General features: G+C 49.7%; 1 protein-coding gene across 1 annotated transcript; it reads left to right on the top strand.

Annotated features, from left to right (window-relative positions):
• The first annotated feature begins 15 nt into the window (after positions 1 to 15).
• Positions 16 to 18,241, top strand: LOC114604451 (homeobox protein EMX1-like). The gene is made up of 3 exons (XM_028744548.2): positions 16 to 869; positions 8,828 to 9,012; positions 17,525 to 18,241. The coding sequence occupies exons 1-3, from the start codon at positions 485 to 487 to the stop codon at positions 17,690 to 17,692; spliced, it is 738 nt and encodes a 245-aa protein (XP_028600381.2). The 5' UTR covers positions 16 to 484; the 3' UTR covers positions 17,693 to 18,241.
• The last annotated feature ends 1,903 nt before the right edge of the window (positions 18,242 to 20,144 follow it).

Raw genomic sequence — 20,144 nt, 5'->3', positions numbered from 1 at the left:
GGCGGCGACGCAGCCTCCCCGGCGCTCCATTCCGCCTTTTGGCGGCGACCCCGCTCCCTCCTCCCCTTCGCCCTCCCCTTCCCACGTGCCCTCCCCAACCCCGGGGCAGGTGAGGCTGGCCAATCAGAGGGGGCGGCCCGGCAGGTACTCGGCTTATCTGGACGGCTCGCCCAGGAGCGCGCCCACTGCGCACCGGGTGGATGGGGCGGGCGGAGGGAGCGGCGGGGGTGAGTGCGCGTCGTGGGGACGGGCGCGAGTGTCCGTGCCGCCGCTGCCGCTGCCGCCTCCTCCTTTTCCCCGGAGCCGCCCCGCCTGGCCCAGCCCGCCTGGCTCTCGCTGGCAGCCGGGCCGTCGGGAGGCTCCCCCGCCGGCTGCTGCTGCCGCCGCTGGATCCGCTCGTTCGCCCGGCGCGACCGTCGTGGCGCCCTCCTGCCCCCACGCCCGGGGCGCCCCGTGCACACGCGCGCTCGCCCCGTCGGGCGCCATGTTCCAGCCGGGGGCGACGGCGGCCAAGCGCTGCTTCACCATCGAGTCTCTGGTGGGCAAGGACAGCCACCCGCTGGGCGAAGAGCCCCTCCGGCCGGCCGCCGCCGCCTCCCTGGGCTACCCGGCTAGCGCCGCCGTCGAGGCCTTCGCGCACGGCTTCCAGGGCTCGGCAGCCGCCGCCGGGCGCTCTCTCTACAGCAGCCCGGAGCTGCTCTTCCCCGAGGCCGTGAGCCACCCGCCCGCCCTGGCCGTCCACCCGCCCCAGCTGGCCGCCTCGCACCTCCCGCCCTCGCCGCACCCCTTCTTCGGCGCCCAGCCCCGCGACCCGCTCAACTTCTACCCCTGGGTGCTCCGCAACCGCTTCTTCGGGCATCGCTTCCAAGGTAAGGGCCGGTGGGACTGGGAGGGAGGCGGAGGAGGAAGAAAGGGGGGGGGGCGCCGAAAGAGAGGCCTAGGTCTGGGGGCGGCTGGTTCGGGCGTGTTGGGCGCTGGGCTGGAGCCCTCCGACCCCCGCCCACCGACTCTGACCCAATGGCGTCTCCAGGTATGGTTGGAAGAGTCCCAAACCCGAGTGTGAAACGCTGGGGAGCCGCTGCTGCCAGCCCGTGTAGACGTCTCTGAGCCAAAGTGGCCAATGGGTTTGACTCCAGATCGGTCAGCTAAGCAGGCGCTCCTGGTCCCATAGGTCGTGCTGGCGAGGATTCTTCCACGGCTAAACCCCCCTCCCCAAGTCACGGGCCGGTTTCCAGGGTCAGCAGTGTCCTCAAGTCCAGCTCTCCGGACAAGGATGGCCGTTGCTTAATGGGAAGGCAAGACTGACCCGCGGTGGGGTGGGGAGAGAGCAGAAGGGCCTCGCTGTGGGGCACAGCAGCACCCAAGGGGGCTGAGACCAGCCAGGGCCCTTGTGGTCCAGAGGCCAGCCAGAGCGCTTTCAGGCAAGCGGACGCTGCTGCTGCCGGCGGCGGCCCGTTTACCCAGAAAGTCCCCAGACCTGCCGCTTTCTTCCCGTGGTCTCTCTATCCTTCCGCAGCCGCCTCGGGCTTCCCTCGATGGGCCTCGGCTGCCAGTCCAGCCCGGAAGGGTCCTCCGTCGGACGTGGCCCTGAACCTTCCGCCTCTGTCCGGCAAGGCGGCGTGGAAGTTCCAGAGAAGGTTGGAAGCTCAGGGTCTTTCGCATCTTGGTTTTAAGAAGGATTTTTCCTCTTATAAACGAAAGTAAATGGAATGGAAAGACCCCCGGCCATTCAGCCCGCCCCCCTTTTAGACATTTGCCGACAGGGCGCGGGGTCGGCGGCGCTTCCTCCGCGGCCGAGCCCCGTTCTCTGCCTCGGGCGCGGCTGGAATCTGCTCCGCGTCTCCCCGCTTCTTTCTAGGGGGGGGTAGAGAGGGGGAGCTGTCGCTCCTGCCCCCCACAACTGCCCCCTTTGCCTGGATCGGGCAGCTCTCAGTCCTCCAAATATTCTGTCGAACATAATTAAATGCAAGGAAACGGCGAAAGGTGTCTTGGCCTTCGGGAACGGGGGGTGTCTGAGTTGCGCGAGGTTGGGCTGGGGGGGTCCTATTCGTACTTTCTCTCGGAAATAAATTGCTCTGAAAATCGCACATTCCCCTCCTATCTCTAGGGAGTTCTGGATCTGGTTGTTAATCAATTATAAAGACGCCGAAATAATTTCTTGACCCGCCCTGAGAATGGCAGAATTCTCATTTTTTTTGTTTCGCTATAATACGATTATATTTTCTCCTATCCTCCACTTTCCTGGGGTGGGGGGACCCTTCTTCCAGGTAAGTGAGGGGAACGAGTCCCTTTAATCTTGCGGACTGTCTGGGGGACCCACACACCTCCCTGGGCCACGACCCGGCCTGGATTTCTTGCTCCCAGGGCTGGAGGAACCTATTCGCGGCGACAGGAGCCCCTTTCTGTGGCCAAGAGACTCTCACGGATGGAGAGGTGGCTGGGTGTGCGAGGGGGAAATTATACCTGGTTAAGGTGGAAAGAATAAGAAAGGGAAAACAATCCGTTTGCCCCGGAACTTTTTCTGAAACCCACAAGCCAGTTGGGATTTTTCTTGGCGGTCCCAGTTGAAACCTGGAGCCCCGCCGTCGCCAGTTCGAAATTTGACGAAGGCGAAATGTTCGGCACCGAAATCCCCGCCGTCGGCGCAACTTAATTGCGAGATGTTTTGTATTTCGGCCGACAACCGCGATCCTGAAATCAAGGGGCGCTGATTTTTGAGTCGCGGGGCGATAAATTAAGTCCTTTTAAACTTATCTCGTTTTCAACAGGCGTTGAAATCTCCTAAAGAAATAGACGAGATTCGAAAGTGCAGAATTGTGACGGGATTGTGTCCCCCGTTTTTAGATATTTTTTTTGGGGGGGAGGGAGGAGGTGGAACGAGAAAGAAATATCGGAAACGAAGGATCCGCCTAAAGGCGAGCAGCGCGGGGCTTTTCTGCCAAGGAAATGCCCTTTCACGAAAGCCGCGGTTCCGCCTCAGGTTCCCCGCAAAGAGGGGGGGGGGGAGCAGGAGGTTTATTTTGTATCCTTTAAATATCGAGGCAGAAAAACGTGGGGCCTCCGCGTCGTGACTCCGGAGTCATCCCGTCCTCGCAGAAAAAACGATTCTGCAAATCCTTGTTTCTAAGAATGAAACCAACGAAGCTTGATTGCGGAGCCTGGCGGAAAGGGGCGCCCGACCCGAATCTTGCGCGGAACGAGGAAAGGCGAAGATGGTAGCGCAGGCCTCTCTGGGACCGGAATGGGAGGGGGATCGGCCCCAAATCTGGGCAGGTTTCGCGGGACGCAGACAAGCTCCGACGCAGAAGGGCAGGGCTCAGCATTCTTGTGCAGCAAAGGAGGAGGTGGGTGTAGAAAAGGTTGCTCGCCCCTCCAAGGCCGGAGCAGCGATCCTGCCTCGCGCGTACCAGGCGCTGCGCAGCTTCTGCCTCGACGGCGCGTTCGCCTTCTCTTGGCCTCGCCTGGACGGCTCTTGGGTGCCGCGAGTCGCCCCTCCCCGCCCAAGGCCCTTCCTTCGACGGAGAGCGTGAGGCCTTGGCTCTGGCCCGCCCGGGACGGGGAGAGCAGCCCGTGCCCGCCCCCCGACGGGCCCTTCCTCAGGCCGACTCTCATTACCATGTTGGAAATGCAAATCCAGCCCGCGTCTCGCTCCCATCCCCGGCCGGCGCGTGAAAGGAGAGCGGCCCATCAAAGGGTCTTTGTTCCGCGCCCAGGAGGGGATTAAGCCCCCGCGGCGCCCCCTCACAGCCAGCCAGGGAACGAGGCTGCAGCGGGGCCAACGGTTTCTCCTGGACGCGCTCCTGTGCCTCCGAGGGCGCAAATCCATCAGGATCGCGACTGGAAAGAGCGCCGCCGCCGCGGGTTGCATTCTCTCGCCAGCCCCGCAAAAGCATTGCTTGGTTCGCGAAATTGCCGCCGGCGTGACACGCTCCTGGTCCGGGACGAATTTGGCTGATGGGGATCCGCGCGGGGCCTCTCGTCCCTTGGAAGCCCCGAGCCACTGGCAGGCCAGGCCTCCAGCAGACATGGACGGGGCTCTGAGCTCCCTGGAAGCCGTAGCGGCTCCAGGATGCTGAGGTCTGATGGGTCCGTCCGGCTCCTATTCGGACCGGGTAGACCTGGGGAACGGAGGGCACCGAAACTGCTTCCATCATCGGCCAGAAGGAGAAAGAGCCGCCTTGGCGAAGCAGCCCCGCGGCGCTGGACCAACATTTCAGTTTGTTTGTTTCATAAAATTTACACGCTCCTTGACAGGGAGAAAACCCTCGCAGCGGTTTACAAAGAGAATACGACAATGAAATTATCAGTAGAAACAACTCTTTAAAAGATAAAATCAGCAGCAAAGTAAAAGCTGATTAAACGACGCATCCACATCCATCTGCAGGGAACTGATTCCTGCTGGGTGTCTCTGCCCCCCCCCTTCCTGGGGTTTCTAAGCACCTGTTGAGCCCTATAAAAACCTAGGAAGGTCTTACCAGTGATATTTTCCCCTTGAGAAAGCCTTCTGGGAATCTTAAAACGGGGGGGGGGCAGGGGGCGTTGGTTTCCCCCTCCATTCCTCTCAGCCTAGCAGGTGTGTTCTTCCTCCTCTACCCCCCACTTTTGGTCCCAAAATCAAGACCCCACGTTGCAGTGCCCTGCCTGAGGACCCCAGTTGTTTCAGCACAGGCTGGCAAAGGGACTCTGACCCTGGGAAGGAGGTCACCCCCCCCCCTCACTGGGCAGCCCCGACCCCCCCACACCTGCCCGCCTTGCTCTGTGGCTTCATCCAATTTGCCCTTGCAGCAAATGTTGGGTTTTCCTTCGCGAGCAGCAAGTTGCCAGTGATTAAATTGATCGTTATGCTGCTGGCTTTTTTTCTGCTATCGAGTATGGCACTTGGGTTTCTCTCTTCAAAATTCCAGAAAGACCTGTGTACGACATATTGGCCTTCATCACCATAGTTGTTTTTTTATGCTTTCTGGGCAGAGACACCGCCTCCCCCCTTCTGTCCTGCACTGTTGTAAATTATCGTCATCACTGTTAACTATCCTGCAGAAATTAAGCCCGTTTAAGTCTCCTTGCTTTTATTAACTTGGGAGTTAAGTGGACCCTTTAACTGTCATCTGTGGCTTAGCTTTGGCATGGGATCGATGCTCAAGGCAGTGGATGTGGAATGATGATGGAGCTGGTGGTTTGTCTTTCACTTCATTGATCAGCACAAAACTTTCCTCCTGAAACAGGGCTGGAGTCTCTCCTGCCAGGGCTGGTGCAATCTACACTCTTGTTTGCTCTGGCCACGAAAGCCAGTCTTCCCTGAAAGAGACAAGGCACCAGTGGCTGGCAAAGCAGCGGGCATTGCCAGGCCGACTTCACCATCCTGCGACCGTTTCCTAAAAGTGGCCTTTCCCCAGGCGAAGCCCACCTAGTGTCCTCTCTGGGTCTTTGGGGTGTGTGTGTCTTGGACTGACCATCACCACCACCTTCACGGTCAGAAGTGCAGCAGGTGCCTGTAAGATCTCCACCTTTTTCTGTGGCATCACACCAGGGTTGTGGGTTCCTTGTCTACAAGACTTTGCCTGGTATTTGGGAAAGCCAGACGAGACTCTTTTATTTCAGGGAGATTTTAAGATGCATTTTTTATGTTGCAAACTGCCCAGTGGATCTTTGAATGAAGGGTGGCATAGAAATTTAATTATCGCTGCTATTATTATTATTATTATTATTATTATTATTATTATTATTACTACTACTACTACTACTATTATTATTGCTACCAATTATTAATACTATTAAACTGAATAAATCAAGCCTGAGTTCGTGCCATGTGAAATGTTGGGTTTTATAATTGATTTAATGGTGTTTTCTTCCTGTTTTTATTTTCTTTTTCACTGTGTGCTATTCAGAGACTTAGAGTGAGAGGTTTTGAATTTAATAAGTGAATAAGAATAAATGAATTCATAGAAGGGACTTTTTGGAGTCAGAAAGTCGAGACTTGGAAATCTGAAAATGAAGTGCTTTAGCTAGTATGCTGCTCATCAGGTTTAAGCTCAGGGGGGGAAAATAGCAAGAATTATGATAACCTGGTTTATTTATTTTTATTTATGTGTTAAATCCGTATCCTGCTCGGGGTGGTTCACAGCATAAAATTATGATAGATTGTCATCATTATTACACTATGCTCTGTTGATGAGATGATCTCTTAATCTCTAGGGTGTATTGGGGGGCAGGACACCCATTAAAACAATACTTGGCAGGCTCTAGGGTGAATTCCCCCTCTGCCAGCCCCAGCAAGCTGAACAGGGACCATTGCAAAGAGGAGAGGGGTCTTTATCTTCTCCCGCCATCCCCGGGGCCTGTAGAGGAAAGCTTCCCAGTGGACAAACTCTAATTGAGCAGCACTTGAACTGCTTATTCAGCCAAGATGTTCTAGCACTAAGCCTATTTTAAGTTGCTCCCAAAACAAATGCACTTTCAGAAGAAAAACTTGAGTCCTTCCCCCTCCCAGCCCAGCCCAATGTATTCCCAGACACACAGCAACCATCATTTCTCAAAACATGTTTTTTCTCCCCTTTAAATTAACCACTTGGGATGGTGGTCCCTGTTTGCACAAAAGGAGCCTGGATCTCAGTGTCGGCAAAGTGTCCTTCAGAAAGGAAGGCTTCTAGGTTTGTTTGTCTGCTGTGAGGACATTTGAGGGTTCCTTGGGCGAAATTGGCAAAACCCTCCTTTTAGTTTCCCAAAGCAAAGCATTTTCTCCCCAATGAATTCACTCAAATTCCTGATGGGAAGTTTGGCTGGAAATCTAGTATATGGTGCTAGAGCATAATTTGTGTATTTGGAATTTATTATTCTGGAGTTCATCAGGTCACTTCTCTATTATTCATTTAGTATTTAATTTCCACCCTCTTTATTAATAAAACCAATCAACCCATTTTCTAAAGAAAGCAAAGAGGTTTATGAAGTGTAAAAATGGTCGGCAGCGTTCTGAAGAGCCCGTCCTGAGCAGCCACAGATTTTCCGTGCTTAATGGAATTTATGCGGCACCCAGACAATTTCAGGGAATGGGGAGCCACTCTGGGCAGAGGGAGCCCCCAGAGGAAGGCAGGGGCTGCTCTCTCCCTTTTATTTCTGGAGATTAATGGCATGAGAGTTTATTTTGAACGGAGACGCAGGAAGGCCCCTGGGTCACATAGAAACATGGTAGCTGCCTGTTATTATTATCATTAATATTTATTAATCACACACGCTTCACCCCAAGGTCCCAGGGCAGGTTACAACATTAAAACACAACAATAAAAAGATGTTTAAAACAAAAGGGCCAAAGCCGAATATGTTCAGACCCCATTAATTTATGCTGGATAAATAATAACAATCAGTTTACAAATAATGAAACACAACTAAATGTGTGTATTTCATAGGGATTAACACAACTGAAATTAATAAAAATTGAAATCTAAATTTTAAAAAAATGTTTACAACAGTGGGAGGGAAATGCCACCTCTCTCTCAGGCCACTCAGTCTCTAGATCAGCCGGGCAAAAATTATCTGCATCTCTAAGCAAGAAGACAAAGTAGGCACCTCATTCTTCCACATGCAACTTGCAGGAGTGGGGGGGGGGGCATGAACCGCTATCCTAAACGTGAACCAACAAATAATAGTCTTTAGATCCAGGTTGTTCCTTTCAAGTAGAGCAGAATCAACCCTGTGGATATTTGCTCTCTCTTTTGTCCTCTCTTTTACCTTAGGCACAGGAGGGTATTTTCCAGCTTTTCTGTCAACCGCTTTAAAAAGTAATTTGTAACTGGGCTCTGCAACTGAGCCTTACTTTTGCATGTGTGCATTTCTGGAGGGTGCGTGTGGCGAGGTTATATTTCATGCCTGCACACAAATGCTCCCCCCCCCCCCGTAGCCCTCCCCCCCCCCGCTGGGCTGTGCCTCCGGGCTCCCTGGTTTCCCCACTGGGCGTTTTAGACTACAGGTGATTTTTGGAACTGGGTCCCGTCCTGCCTTTTTTGTTTTCTCTTATATTTTGTTTTCTTGTATTTTCTTCTGCTTATTTGATCATTAGTAGCATGAATTATTTTTGTTACATGAATTAATTTTATTTTCACTTTTGCACCTTGCTCTGGAATCTGTTGACCAAGGGCAATCAACAAACATTTGAAATGAATAATAAGCATTTAACCAAATCTGGGCTTTGCGATAGCTTTCTTTCCACTCCAGTTGCAAAGAAGCCCATCTCTGAATGCTGACTTAGGGGAGAGCACCTTCTCAGGTTCTGGTGAGCTAATTGCTTTGTCCAACAAGTAGGCCAAAGGCAGGTCTGTGTGTCCACCCCCACTGACCCTCAAAGTGAGGATGACCCAAGCCGTTTTGTCTCTCCTAAAAGGTTTCTGTTGCAGAACTCCCTGCAGAGGCTATGCGGGTGCAACTCTAAGACCACAGCCTGCCTCATTCAAGCCCCGCTCACAGAGCAATTGCTGCTGCAATTGAGTTAGAGCAGCTTCCTTTCTGGAAATAAAAGAAGGAGGAAATTGGAGTTGATGAGGCCACAAAGGCAGCTCACGCAGGCCTGGTCCCGCCAACCAGTGTTCTCTCCAATTTCTTCCGCTAGAGGACTACAAATGCCATTGCTTATACTTGGGGCAGGAGTGGAAGTGTCTGGGATCGGGTGTCCTGGCCCATCCAGTGACCCCTCATCCACTTGGCCTTCCTCGTTCGTTCTTTGCATCTGTTAGTGGTTTGGTTCCTTGCACAGCTGAGCTCTTGCCTGGTGGAGGCAGGAGGTGGGAGATGGCTTTTGACACTGTGGAGTGGACCCTAATACCCAGCCTTCTCTTCTCAGGTGGCGAAGTGTCCCAGGAGAGCCTGCTCTTACACGGCCCCTTTGCCAGGAAGCCCAAGAGGATCCGCACGGCCTTCTCGCCCTCGCAGCTCCTGCGACTGGAGCGGGCCTTTGAGAAGAACCACTATGTGGTGGGGGCAGAGCGCAAGCAGCTGGCCAGCAGCCTCAGCCTCTCAGAGACCCAGGTGAGTGCCAGGCATCCCACACAGCCTCCTGGGGGAGAAGAGGCTTTCTGCAAGAATGGGGCCTGTGTGCCTCTCTCTCCCTCTCTCTCACAAAAATTGCTTGGAATTTCATCAGTATTTTAAAAACCTCCCTGTGGCTTAAGAAATGAAAATCTACAATATGGTTGACTAGTATTTTTTGTTTAAAACACTTTCTTTCTTTCTTTGCAATAATATTTGGGGGTCCCATTTTCTACATTGCTTCTCTCACATATTAGAGGACCAGTCCTGCCTCGAGGCTCCTTTGCAGAACTTGGCTCTCCTCCTCATGTCTTCAGACAACGAAGGCTCGGAGGCCAGGAGTTAAAATGCTGCTGGTTTTAGGAAGCAAAGGGCTCCAGGTAACCACCTGCTTGCAACATTTTGCCTCCCTCGGACAGCTGTTCCCATCAGGATGGCAGTGGTGGGGATTCCCATTATCGTAGAAATGTCGGGTGCAGCGGGATATTATATGGTATATATATATGTATATATGTATATATATATATGTATATATGTATATATATATATGTATGTATATGTATATCATAACACTTATGCACCGCTTGATTGTTAAAAAAAAATCAGAGCAGTTTACAAAGAGAACAAAGCAATAAAATTATCAGTAAAAGCAGCTCAAAAGATAATATCAGTAATAAACTAAAAGCAGATTAAAACCTGCATCGACACCTGGGTAGGCTTGCCTGACAAAAATGTTTTAAGCAGGTAACGAAAACAGTGCAGTGAGTTCCAGTGTGTCGGTGCCTCTGCCCAAGGTGGTCGCCGCAGGGACCCCATTGGACCCAGACTTCACTTTCTGGCTGCACTGGCTTTCCACTTGTGTGTGAACCCATGTCATCGAACCATAGGCTGGTGGAGTTGGAAGGGACCCGAGGGCCCCCTCGCCCAGTTCCCTGGCCCCGCTCCTCTGCATACCTTCCAGCTTGTAATTTGTGTCACCTGGAGTTGGGTGAGCGAAGGCTGTGCCTGCAGTGCAGCATCTCTGGGATTCTCTTTGAACATGGGTCCTGCGCACGTGGCTGGTGGCGCATGTGCTTTGTACTGGCAGCCCCCTCCTTGTCTCCTCTTTCAAACAGTTCCCTTGTCGTGTCCCAGAGGGCGAATGCCTGGCCTCTTGTAATATACGCGGACACCCTGCTGGAGCCCCTTACTCCTGCTGCTGCGGCTGCTGCGGTTTTGTTTGACAGTGGAATCCAGCCCGGAGCATGTGGAATATGCACAGGGAGGGGTCTTGAGCCCTCTCTGAGCCCCGGGCTCATCGACTCGCTTCCAGCCTTGGTTCCTTCCCTGCAAAACGGGAACAATATTCTTCAGACTTGCAGGTCCATGAAGAGGAAATGCAAGAGAAAGTGTCTTTAAAAAAAAAATCTTGCATGAAATAATCTTCCATTATTTCTAGGAACTGTGCAAACTGCCTGTTTGTGATGGAGCTGTGGGATTTCTTTTCTCTTTTTTTTAAAAAAAATCAGTAATTGGAATCCATATTTTAATTCTAAGAACTTTGGCCTACTGCACACACAACCATTTGTGACCCAACAACCTTCTATGTCAGTGGTTCCCAAACTCCCCCCCACATTGGTCACTTGAAGATCTCTGCGAGTCTGGATGGGCCACTGAATGGTTTTTCTGCCCCTTTAACAACTGCAATATGTTGGGCTAGATGCTCTGTGATTTGTAATTTGCATTGCTTCTTCTATTTACTATATTTTGCATTGCAGTTTGAATTCCACTGAATACAATATAATGAGCAAAAGAAGCCATAACAAGATACAATTCCAAACCAACAGGGTGCTGGTGTTGGGCGAGTCGTCTCCCGGCTTCAGCCACAAATCCACAGACATGCAGGGGCCGACTGAAGGAAGGAACCCTGTAGGCCCCCAGGGGTCCACAGACCACAGTTTGGGAGCCCCTGTTCTAGTTGATGAAGGCTATCCGTGGCTCCTGGCCATGCTCGCTATGCGCTGACTGTGGGCTTCCTGCCCAGATTTGGTTGAGCACTGTTGGATTCCCAAAGCAAGGGAGCTCTTATTGTTAGCGATGCACCTCTGGGGGTTCTGGAGAGTCAAGCTGTTTGTGCAAAGTGCCTTTCCTCCCCATGTGGCCCTAGTTGTGGTCTTCTGGGGCAGTGGTGTGTTCTGGTGAGAAAGTGGTGTGTTACACCATGTCTTATATGCCCTCAGGGAGACGAGGGCAAGGTGCTTGGAGATGCAATGGCAGCTATTTTCATTTATGCATTTATTTTATATAATTTATATACCTCTTGATTGTAGAAAAAACTTCAACTGGTTTAGCAAAAAGATAAAACAATTAAAACCATCACCAACAATTTTACAACCATAATTTGAAGCATGCAGGAAGTTAAAACATACAGAAAGCAATGGAAAACAAATTGAAGCTCATACTTTCTTTCTAAACGTCTGCGTAGGCTTGTCTAAATAAGAATGTTTTTGGCAGATGCTGGAAAGAGCACAGGGAAGGTCCCTGATTGCTATCAATAGGCAGGAGAGAGAGAGAGATAAAACTTTATTCGCATTAGCCAATGGCCATAGCAACAGTAACACACTACAGTATACGCAGAAAAGGAAATTTGATATTTAAAGTCCTGAATCAGCAGTCAGTTAGTATCAATAGGCAGGGAGTTCCAACGTGTCTGTGCTGCCACACTAAAATACCAAGTTCTTCCAGATGTGGTGAGGGTATTCTGTGGCACCTGGAAAAGTGCCGAATCTGCAGATTGAAGTGGTCCACTTTTTAATTCCACTCCCTCCCATCAAAGTCAATGAGGGGAAAATTCCTTGCACCAGAAATGGGGGCTGATGCAAATGTGCTTACTTCTGCCCCGCTTGAAAGATAGACTTAAGAAGGAAGTTGGAAAAGGGACACTCCTTACCACTTCCTCTCTCGGCTCTCTGTGCTTTCGGATTGACACTTGAGCAGCTGGACAGAAAGCAGAGCGACTGAGAGAGTCGGGCGGAGAAAGGGGAGCAATATGAGAAAGTGGAATGTGGGGTTGGAGAGAAGCAACAGGAGCAGGAGGGTTGCCCACAGCACGGTTCAAAATTCCGAATGGTGGTCATGTTGGTGGACCCAACATGAGGTGAGAATGAGGCTTGCAAGTTTTACTGTTGTTTGGCACAAATGACCACGTGAATGAGGAAAATCATCTAGCAGTGGCTGGGTACGCCTTTCCTATTATTTGGTAGGATTCCTGCTTCATGCTAGCAGTTTAAACAGCAACCTTTGCAAGATGGTTTGCATTTCTAATTAACAGCTACTAAATGCTGCGTTTCAGCCAGACAGCCAGTGATCTTTGGCTAAAGCTCAGCGTGTTTTACAGGTTGAACCCGTGTGAGGAAAATACGGGAGGACAGCAGTCGTGCTGAACCTACTCAGTTGGCTATTACGTTATGTACTGCCACTCCTTGGAGAAACGCTGCCTGCATTTTCGGACCCCCCTTGTGGGTGGGGCTGCAGGGGGCTCTCGGGATGAGTTCTGTCGCTTCAGAATTCACTTCAACATCACTGGTTATACATGACACGTATTTCTCTAGATGCGGTTGGGTTTGCTGAAGGCTGATGAGCAGGCTGTTTTGACTTGAGGAATTGTAAAGGTAAAGGTAAAGGGACCCCTGACCATTAGGTTCAGTCGTGGCCGACTCTGGGGTTGCGGCGCTCATCTCGCTTTATTGGCCGAGGGAGCCGGCGTACAGCTTCCGGGTCATGTAGCCAGCATGACTAAGCTGCTTCTGGCAAACCAGAGCAGCACATGGAAATGCCATTTACCTTCCCATCAAAGCGGTACCTATTTATCTACTTGCACTGGCGTGCTTTCGAACTGCTAGGTGGGCAGGAGCAGGGACCGAGCAACGGGAGCTCACCCCGTCGTGGGGATTCGAACTGCCAACCTTCTGATCAGCAAGTCCTAGGCTCTGTGGTTTAACCCACAGCGCTTTGAGGAATTGTACTACTGCCCAAATAGGATGTAATCATGTCTGTAACTTGGAAGAAAACCTGACAACTTTTAGGAGGCAGAATTTATCTGGCCTAAGAGGGCTCTTGTTGAAAACGGCACCACAATCCCTCAGGTCAGTGCAATGCCCGATGGCATCTCCTTCCATACAATGATGGATGGACCATCTGCACTCCCTGTCCGTGTCAGGATGCTGCCTGCTCAGGGCTGGCAAAGAAGGGAAAAAGAAGAACGTTTGGCCAGCTTCTCTTGCAGGGCGTAGGACTAGAGATGACCATTTAGGTCCCTTCCAAGCCTGCAATTCTGTGCTCATAAGCTGGCAGTCCAGTATATGTGCCTTAACATTTCATGTTGTCAGAATACCTTAATATGTGTCCTTTCCTGTCTTGACGTCTCCGTTTTATTTAATTTAATGCTATTCTGCAAAACCTGTTGCTTTGAAAGCTGCATCGCAGTTTGCAAGCACACTCACTCTGGAAATTTGCTCAAAGGTGTGCCAGGCGCGCCAAAGGCTGATCTGCCAGGAAGGGTGAGAGAAGAAAAGTCTTTTGAAATGGTTGGTATCTGTGCTCTGAGTTAATGTGCTCAGGATGCAGAGGAGCAGAATGGATTTTATGCGCCTGGTGGGTCGCTAAGAGACTTACACTTTGAGCCTGGAAGGATAAATGCTCAGTCTATGCTGCAGTGGAATGAAGACCATTTAAACGCACTTTCTGTAAACATCGGCTTGGATACATATTCGCTCATGTGGATGGCATGTACTGATCTGTTTGTGTAAACCGAGATGGATGTGCTGATGCAAAAATGTATTGTTAGTGTGAGCTTGGTTTTCTCCTTGCGTCTCCCCCCTCCCTCGATTTTTCTTAATGGATTTGCAATTTTAAAACACCAGTAAAAAAGGACATAGGAGTTAAATTTCAAAGTGAACTGGTGCCATTTGAAGGTTCTGCTCTGGGGGCTTTTCGGGTGAAACTCCTTTGGCTGCCCTGGCGAAGGAAAATGCACCCTCCATTGCTAGGCAGGGGGCTGGAACTTGGAATAGCAGAGGACAGACAGACTTTGTAGTAACTTGGACACCACAGGAGTTTGAAGTGTTATGAATTTATTTTTTTAAAATATATATATCTGCCATATAAGCTTTTTAAATATCAAAACAGCTTACAAAATCCAACTGATTTGCTATATGACTGACATTATTTTAGTCCTGCGTTGCTGAGCACTTGGGTTCTGTGGGAGAGAGTGAGGGCCAGGGCCCCTTCATGACCCCCAAGCAGGGGGGTTGAGGGAAGGCAGGGCTCAGCCCCTGGAGGCCATTCTCTTTGAGCTTAGTTCCCAAACACCGGAAGAAGACTTCTCTGAGTGCGTGCAGAGTACAGTTCCTGCACAGCCGGGCCACCCTCTCAGTATGTTCTGGGTGCAGGGCTTCCAACCAGGTCTTAGGGCTCATTCAGACCTCTGTATGTCCTGCTGTTTCCCCCCGGGGAAACCTGCTCTTTCTCACAATCAGGTTTTCCGTGGATTGATGTTCGCTCCAATTCAGCACTAAAGAGCAGGTTTTCCCAGGGGGAAAGCAGCAGGGGAAACAGAAAACCACTTGGACCTGTGCTTTGTAGGACAGGCAGAAGTGTGGGAGATTCCTTGATGAGAGGTCCCCCATTTCCCTGTTGCCGTGACCTCAGTAGCCCTTCTTAGGCAATTGACTCAGCTTCAGCTGCACGAATGACATGTGCGGCTGGTTGTGGCGACAATAAGACTGGCTCCTGGATGGGCCCCCTTTGGCCTGATCCAGCAGGCTTTCCTTATGTTCTTAAAAGTGATATTAGGTATCTCAATCTGCAGCAAAATTATGATAATTTGATTAAGCAGTCATGCACAGAATGCCTTGTTAATTTCTTTATTTTTAAAGACCGATAGGGGAAGTGCAATGACACTCTCCAAGATAATCCTGGGTGTAGATCTTGCAAACTGAGTTGGTTTCTGAAATGTGGGTTCAGTGGGGAGCTTGCATCCTTTGGGCCGCTGGGAACAATATGGCTTGGGACCCTGTGAATGTGCTCAGGTGAGGGGCAAAAGGAAGTGGGCGCATGAGAGGGAACACCCACAGAAATCTCCCCCCACATGTGACAAACTGACCATACAAAAACTTGGGTCTTCTTCTGCTAAGGAGCTTCTACACCAGCAGTGATGGAGGCTGTACAATGGGTCGTTTTCACAATTTTTTCCACAGCATGGGAAAACCTGGATTAAATGTAGCAAAAAGTACAGGCTGGCATTTCAGTGGCGATGACACCATATTAAGCTTTCATACATGAGCTGCTGGGATGCACACAAAAAAATCCTATCTGGAAGCGCCCAGGATTCTGTCTTTCAAAGGGTGCTCAGATTGTTCTCAACAGCAAAAGCAGAGCTGCTGTTTTCATTTATTCTAACATAGAGCATAGAATCAGAGTTGGAAGGGACCCTGAGGGTCATCTAGTCCAACCTCCTGCCATGCAGGAATCCCAACTAAAGCAGCCATCATCATCATCATCATCAAACATATGTTTGTGTGTCCCTATTTCTGTATTACATCATTTTGACTGGCTGTCTCTTTGCTCTGTGTTCTCTGACAACCCCCACAATGCAATGGACCACTTTGCCCCCTGAGGGAGGTTTCCTTCTGCCCTGGGGGGCTGCTTTGCAGCTGCTTTCTCCCAAATTTTAGAAGTTGCTCTGCAGCCTTTCTGAGGACAGCTGTTTGCCCATCCATCTGGCCACTCGCCCTCCATCCTTGTCCAAGCGGAAGCAGCCTCTTCGATAAGAGGTGCTCCCTGCCACAAAATCTGTGCGGGTGGAGTTTTAGTTTGCAATACACAATAGCTGTAAGAAATCCATATTTTAGCGTGGCAGCAGCTGCACCGTGGAACTCCCTGCCTCTTGATATCACACAGGCTCCTTCACTGTACTCTTTTCAGCGCCTACTAAAAACATGTCTGTTTGGACAAACCCAACCAGGTGTTTAATCCATCTTCGGCCGATTGCTGGTTTTAGATTCTGAATGTTCTAAAGAGTTGCCTTTACTGTTTTTATTGATAACTTTATTGTTTTCTTCTCATTGTAAACAACTTTGAGGTGTTGGGTTCCCACCACCACCAACCAGACAGTGGATAATTTTAATGAAAGGAATACATAAATTTTCTTACTTGCTTTGATTGTCTAGGGTAGGTTGGAGTAAATATTTTGTATGATTAAATAGGCAGGCAACCGTCCAGCCTCTTGGGCTCAAGTTCAGAGGCAGTGAGGAGCTCAGTGTTTTAATTACTTAAATAAACTAGTAGGAACACTTCTAAAATGCATTGAGACCACCCGGCCTTAATTTCCAGGCTCCATTTCCACAACTCCTTCCTTCCTTCCTTCCTTCCTTCCTTCCTTCCTTCCTTCCTTCCTTCCTTCCTTCCTTCCTTGCAGTTTTATCAGTTTTAAGAAATACAAAGATTCAGAAAAATTGTACAATGTAGCTTACAAATCTTAAGAACACACTAAATAATAATATGAATAGCAATATGAAAAGATATAAGAAACAAAAGAGTGGTCAGGATCGGTGGGCGTGGGGTGGAGAGTACTGTTAGGAGCACATTTAAACATTTCTTAAAGGTAAAGGTAAAGGTACCCCTGCCCGTACGGGCCAGTCTTGCCAGACTCTGGGGTTGTGCGCCCATCTCACTCAAGAGGCCGGGGGCCAGCGCTGTCCGGAGACACTTCCGGGTCACGTGGCCAGCGTGACAAAGCTGCATATGGCAAGCCAGCGCAGCACACGGAACGCCGTTTACCTTCCCGCTAGAAAGCGGTCCCTATTTATCTACTTGCACCCGGGGGTGCTTTCGAACTGCTAGGTTGGCAGGCGCTGGGACCGAACGACGGGAGCGCACCCCGCCGCGGGGATTCCAACCGCCGACCTTTCGATCGGCAAGCCCTAGGCGCTGAGGCTTTTACCCACAGCACCACCCGCGTCCCATAAACATTTCTTACCAACAAACAAAAAATAGAGAACAATGTTTGGGGCTTATATATTGTTGTATTTAGAGAGCCGTATAAGCAGAGAGAGGATTGTCACCTGTATTTCATTACATCAACCAAAGACTTCTGAATGCTGGATGCAGATTCAAATTGTGCGAGTCACCCTTTGCATGCTTAATAAAATCATACCATATTGCAAATAATAATACTAATGTTCGTTTTGTTTTGTCCTCTTGCTACTCTTCATGAACAGGCCATGTTTTTCCAAAAGGGTGACTGCGCACACTTTGCTGTGCCATGCTCAGAGCATAGCCCCCAACTAAATCTTCCCAGTGACTGGCAGTGACATACCTGGTGGCCGATAATAGACACCATCTCGCTGCAGTGCGTGGGTACAACTTCAGTTTCAAATAAGTGCATAACTGGAGTCACTGTGCGGTGAATAATTCTGCCTCTTTCTTGGTAAACTGAGCTCCTCAGCCTCTTCCGCTTTCGTGTCTCCCGCAGGTGAAGGTCTGGTTCCAGAACAGGAGGACCAAATACAAGAGGCAGAAGTTGGAAGAGGAAGGCCCCGAGTCGGACCAGAAGAAGAAAGGCTCCCACCACATCAACCGATGGCGGATCGCCACCAAGCAATCCAACGGAGAAGACATTGACGTCACGTCCAACGACTAGGAGGGAGGTGGGAGGAGGCTGCTGGCAAGACAGTTCGCGGACAGGACCGCGTGGGAAGGGGGGGAACCGACTCTGGAGACTGAGCCAGGACAGGGCAGCCTCCCACCGCCACGCGTGGGCTGTCCTCCGTGGGGGAACGCGCTTCGCCTCGGAGCCCCCTCCTCCCTGGGGCTCACGCCAGCCCTCCCGCCCATGGGGCCGCCTGTGGGGATAGGGAATGCACTTGATGGCCGAGGATGGCCGAGGTGGGAGGCTGTATCGACTCCAGGAAAAGGAAGGGCTTTGCCGCCTGCTCCAGCAAGGAAGTCCCCCGTCAGCCATATGAGCAAATAAACACGTCCACCAAGACCCATGCCCTCCACACTCCTCCTGTCTTTGTTGGGCTTCGGTTGGGTTGACTATTATTTTTCTAATGGCAGCAAACCCATTTTCTCTTTAATTTATTCTTCAGTGTCTCTGCGTTTGGTGTGTGCATATCCCCTGTGTCGTAGATAGCAACAGATGTAGTGTGTGTTACTGTGCGGTAATAAAAACAACATGGGTTTGAAACATGTCGCCTTATCGTAGCCAGCTCCCGTGCAGGAGGGGAATCTGTTTGCAGGAACCGGTGGAATCGAGCCTTCGCAGACATCCCAGATGTGCTCCCAAGCCTTTAGGAAAGTGTGGCAAAGATAATTTCCTGAGATAATTTTCCAGGTGGGAATTAAACACTTCTGGTTCTGGGGTATACCTATTGAAGGGAAGAGCGCCAAGGGTCATTGATGCCAGAATCTGTGATGCCAGAATCGCAGCTCAAAAATCACAGCTCAAAAATCCCTGACAGGTGCCCATCTGACCTCTGTTTCTAAACCTCCAAGGAAGGAGAATTCACCACCTTCTGAGGGAGCCAGTTCAGCTGACAAACAGCTCTTGCACTCAGAAAGTTCTTCTTGACGCTGACCTCCAATCTCCTTTCCTGGCATTTGACTTCTAAGCCTCTCTTATTCTGGAGTGCCCTCATTCTGGGCGCACAGAGGCTGAGATGGGCAGAACTGGGAGAGGCAGAGCTGCTGCACGCCAGTTAGAGGGCTCTGCGGCGTCATACTGGGCGTCTCAGCTGCCTGCTGGCCGAATGCCCCTTTGAACACCCTCAGCCCTTGCGCAACACAGCTCCTATCAGCCCAAGCACCTGCTACGAAGAAGGTGGCCTTGGCACGGGGGCCATTGTGTGGAAGGTGTATTGGCGCAAACTGCCTCCCCCCAGTTCAGCCACTGGCCATTTATTCAGCCTAGTATTATCTACTCACTAGACCCGAGGTAGGCTGCCAGTTGGCAGCTGCAGATTTTGGGGACCAAAGGTGGAGGTGGCACTTCTGCTGGCATATCTATCTATATCTATCATCTATCTATCTATCTATCTATCTATCTATCTATCTATCTATCTATCTATCTATCTATCATCTCTCTATCTATATCTATCTATCTATCTATCTATCTATCTATCTATCTATCTATCTATCATCTATCTATATCTATCATCTATCTATCTATCATCTATCTATATCTATCTATCTATCATCTATCTATCTATCATCATCTATCTATCATCTATCTATCTTCTATCTATCTATATCTATCTATCTATCTATCTATCTATCTATCTATCTATCTATCTATCTATCTATCATCTATCTATCATCTATCTCTATCTATCTATCTATCTATCTATCTATCTATCTATCTATCTATCTATCTATCTATCTATCTATCATCTATCTATCTATCATCTATCTATCTCTATCTATCTATCTATCTATCTATCTATCTATCTATCTATCTATATCTATCTATCTATCATCTATCATCTATCTATCTATCTATCTATCATCTATCTATCTATCTATCTATCTATCTATCTATCTATCTATCTATCATCTATCTATCATCTATCTATCTATCTATCTATCTATCATCTATCTATCTATCTATCATCTATCTATCTATCTATCTATCTATCTATCTATCTATCTATATCTATCTATCATCTATCTATCTATCTATCTATCTATCTATCATCTATCATCTATCTATCTATCTATATCTATCTCTATCCACTTTTGGGTTTCCCTAGACATCTGGTTGGCCACTGCAAGGGCAGGATGCTGGACTAGACAGGACACAAATCTCGATACGATACTATACCTTTCTTGTCATTGTCCCGTACAGAACAATGAAATTGAAAAATCTACATAAGACATTCAAAAACCCTTAAAAACTCTGAAACCCCATTTTAAAATACAACATACTATAGACACTCCTTATGCTGCGTTTAGAACCAGAATTGCATTTGCGTTGAAACTGTTTGTCAGGCGGCTAGTCCTGGCCTTTATAACCCTGGACCTTCTTCCAGAAGGCAGAAGCTGAAAGAGATCATTTCTGGGGTGCGCACTATCCTGTGCTATCTCTGCAGCTT

The sequence above is a fragment of the Podarcis muralis genome, chromosome 9, assembly GCF_964188315.1.
Source record: "Podarcis muralis chromosome 9, rPodMur119.hap1.1, whole genome shotgun sequence".
Classification (NCBI taxonomy): Eukaryota; Metazoa; Chordata; class Lepidosauria; order Squamata; family Lacertidae; genus Podarcis; species Podarcis muralis.
This window is presented reverse-complemented; position numbering and strand designations above follow the sequence as displayed.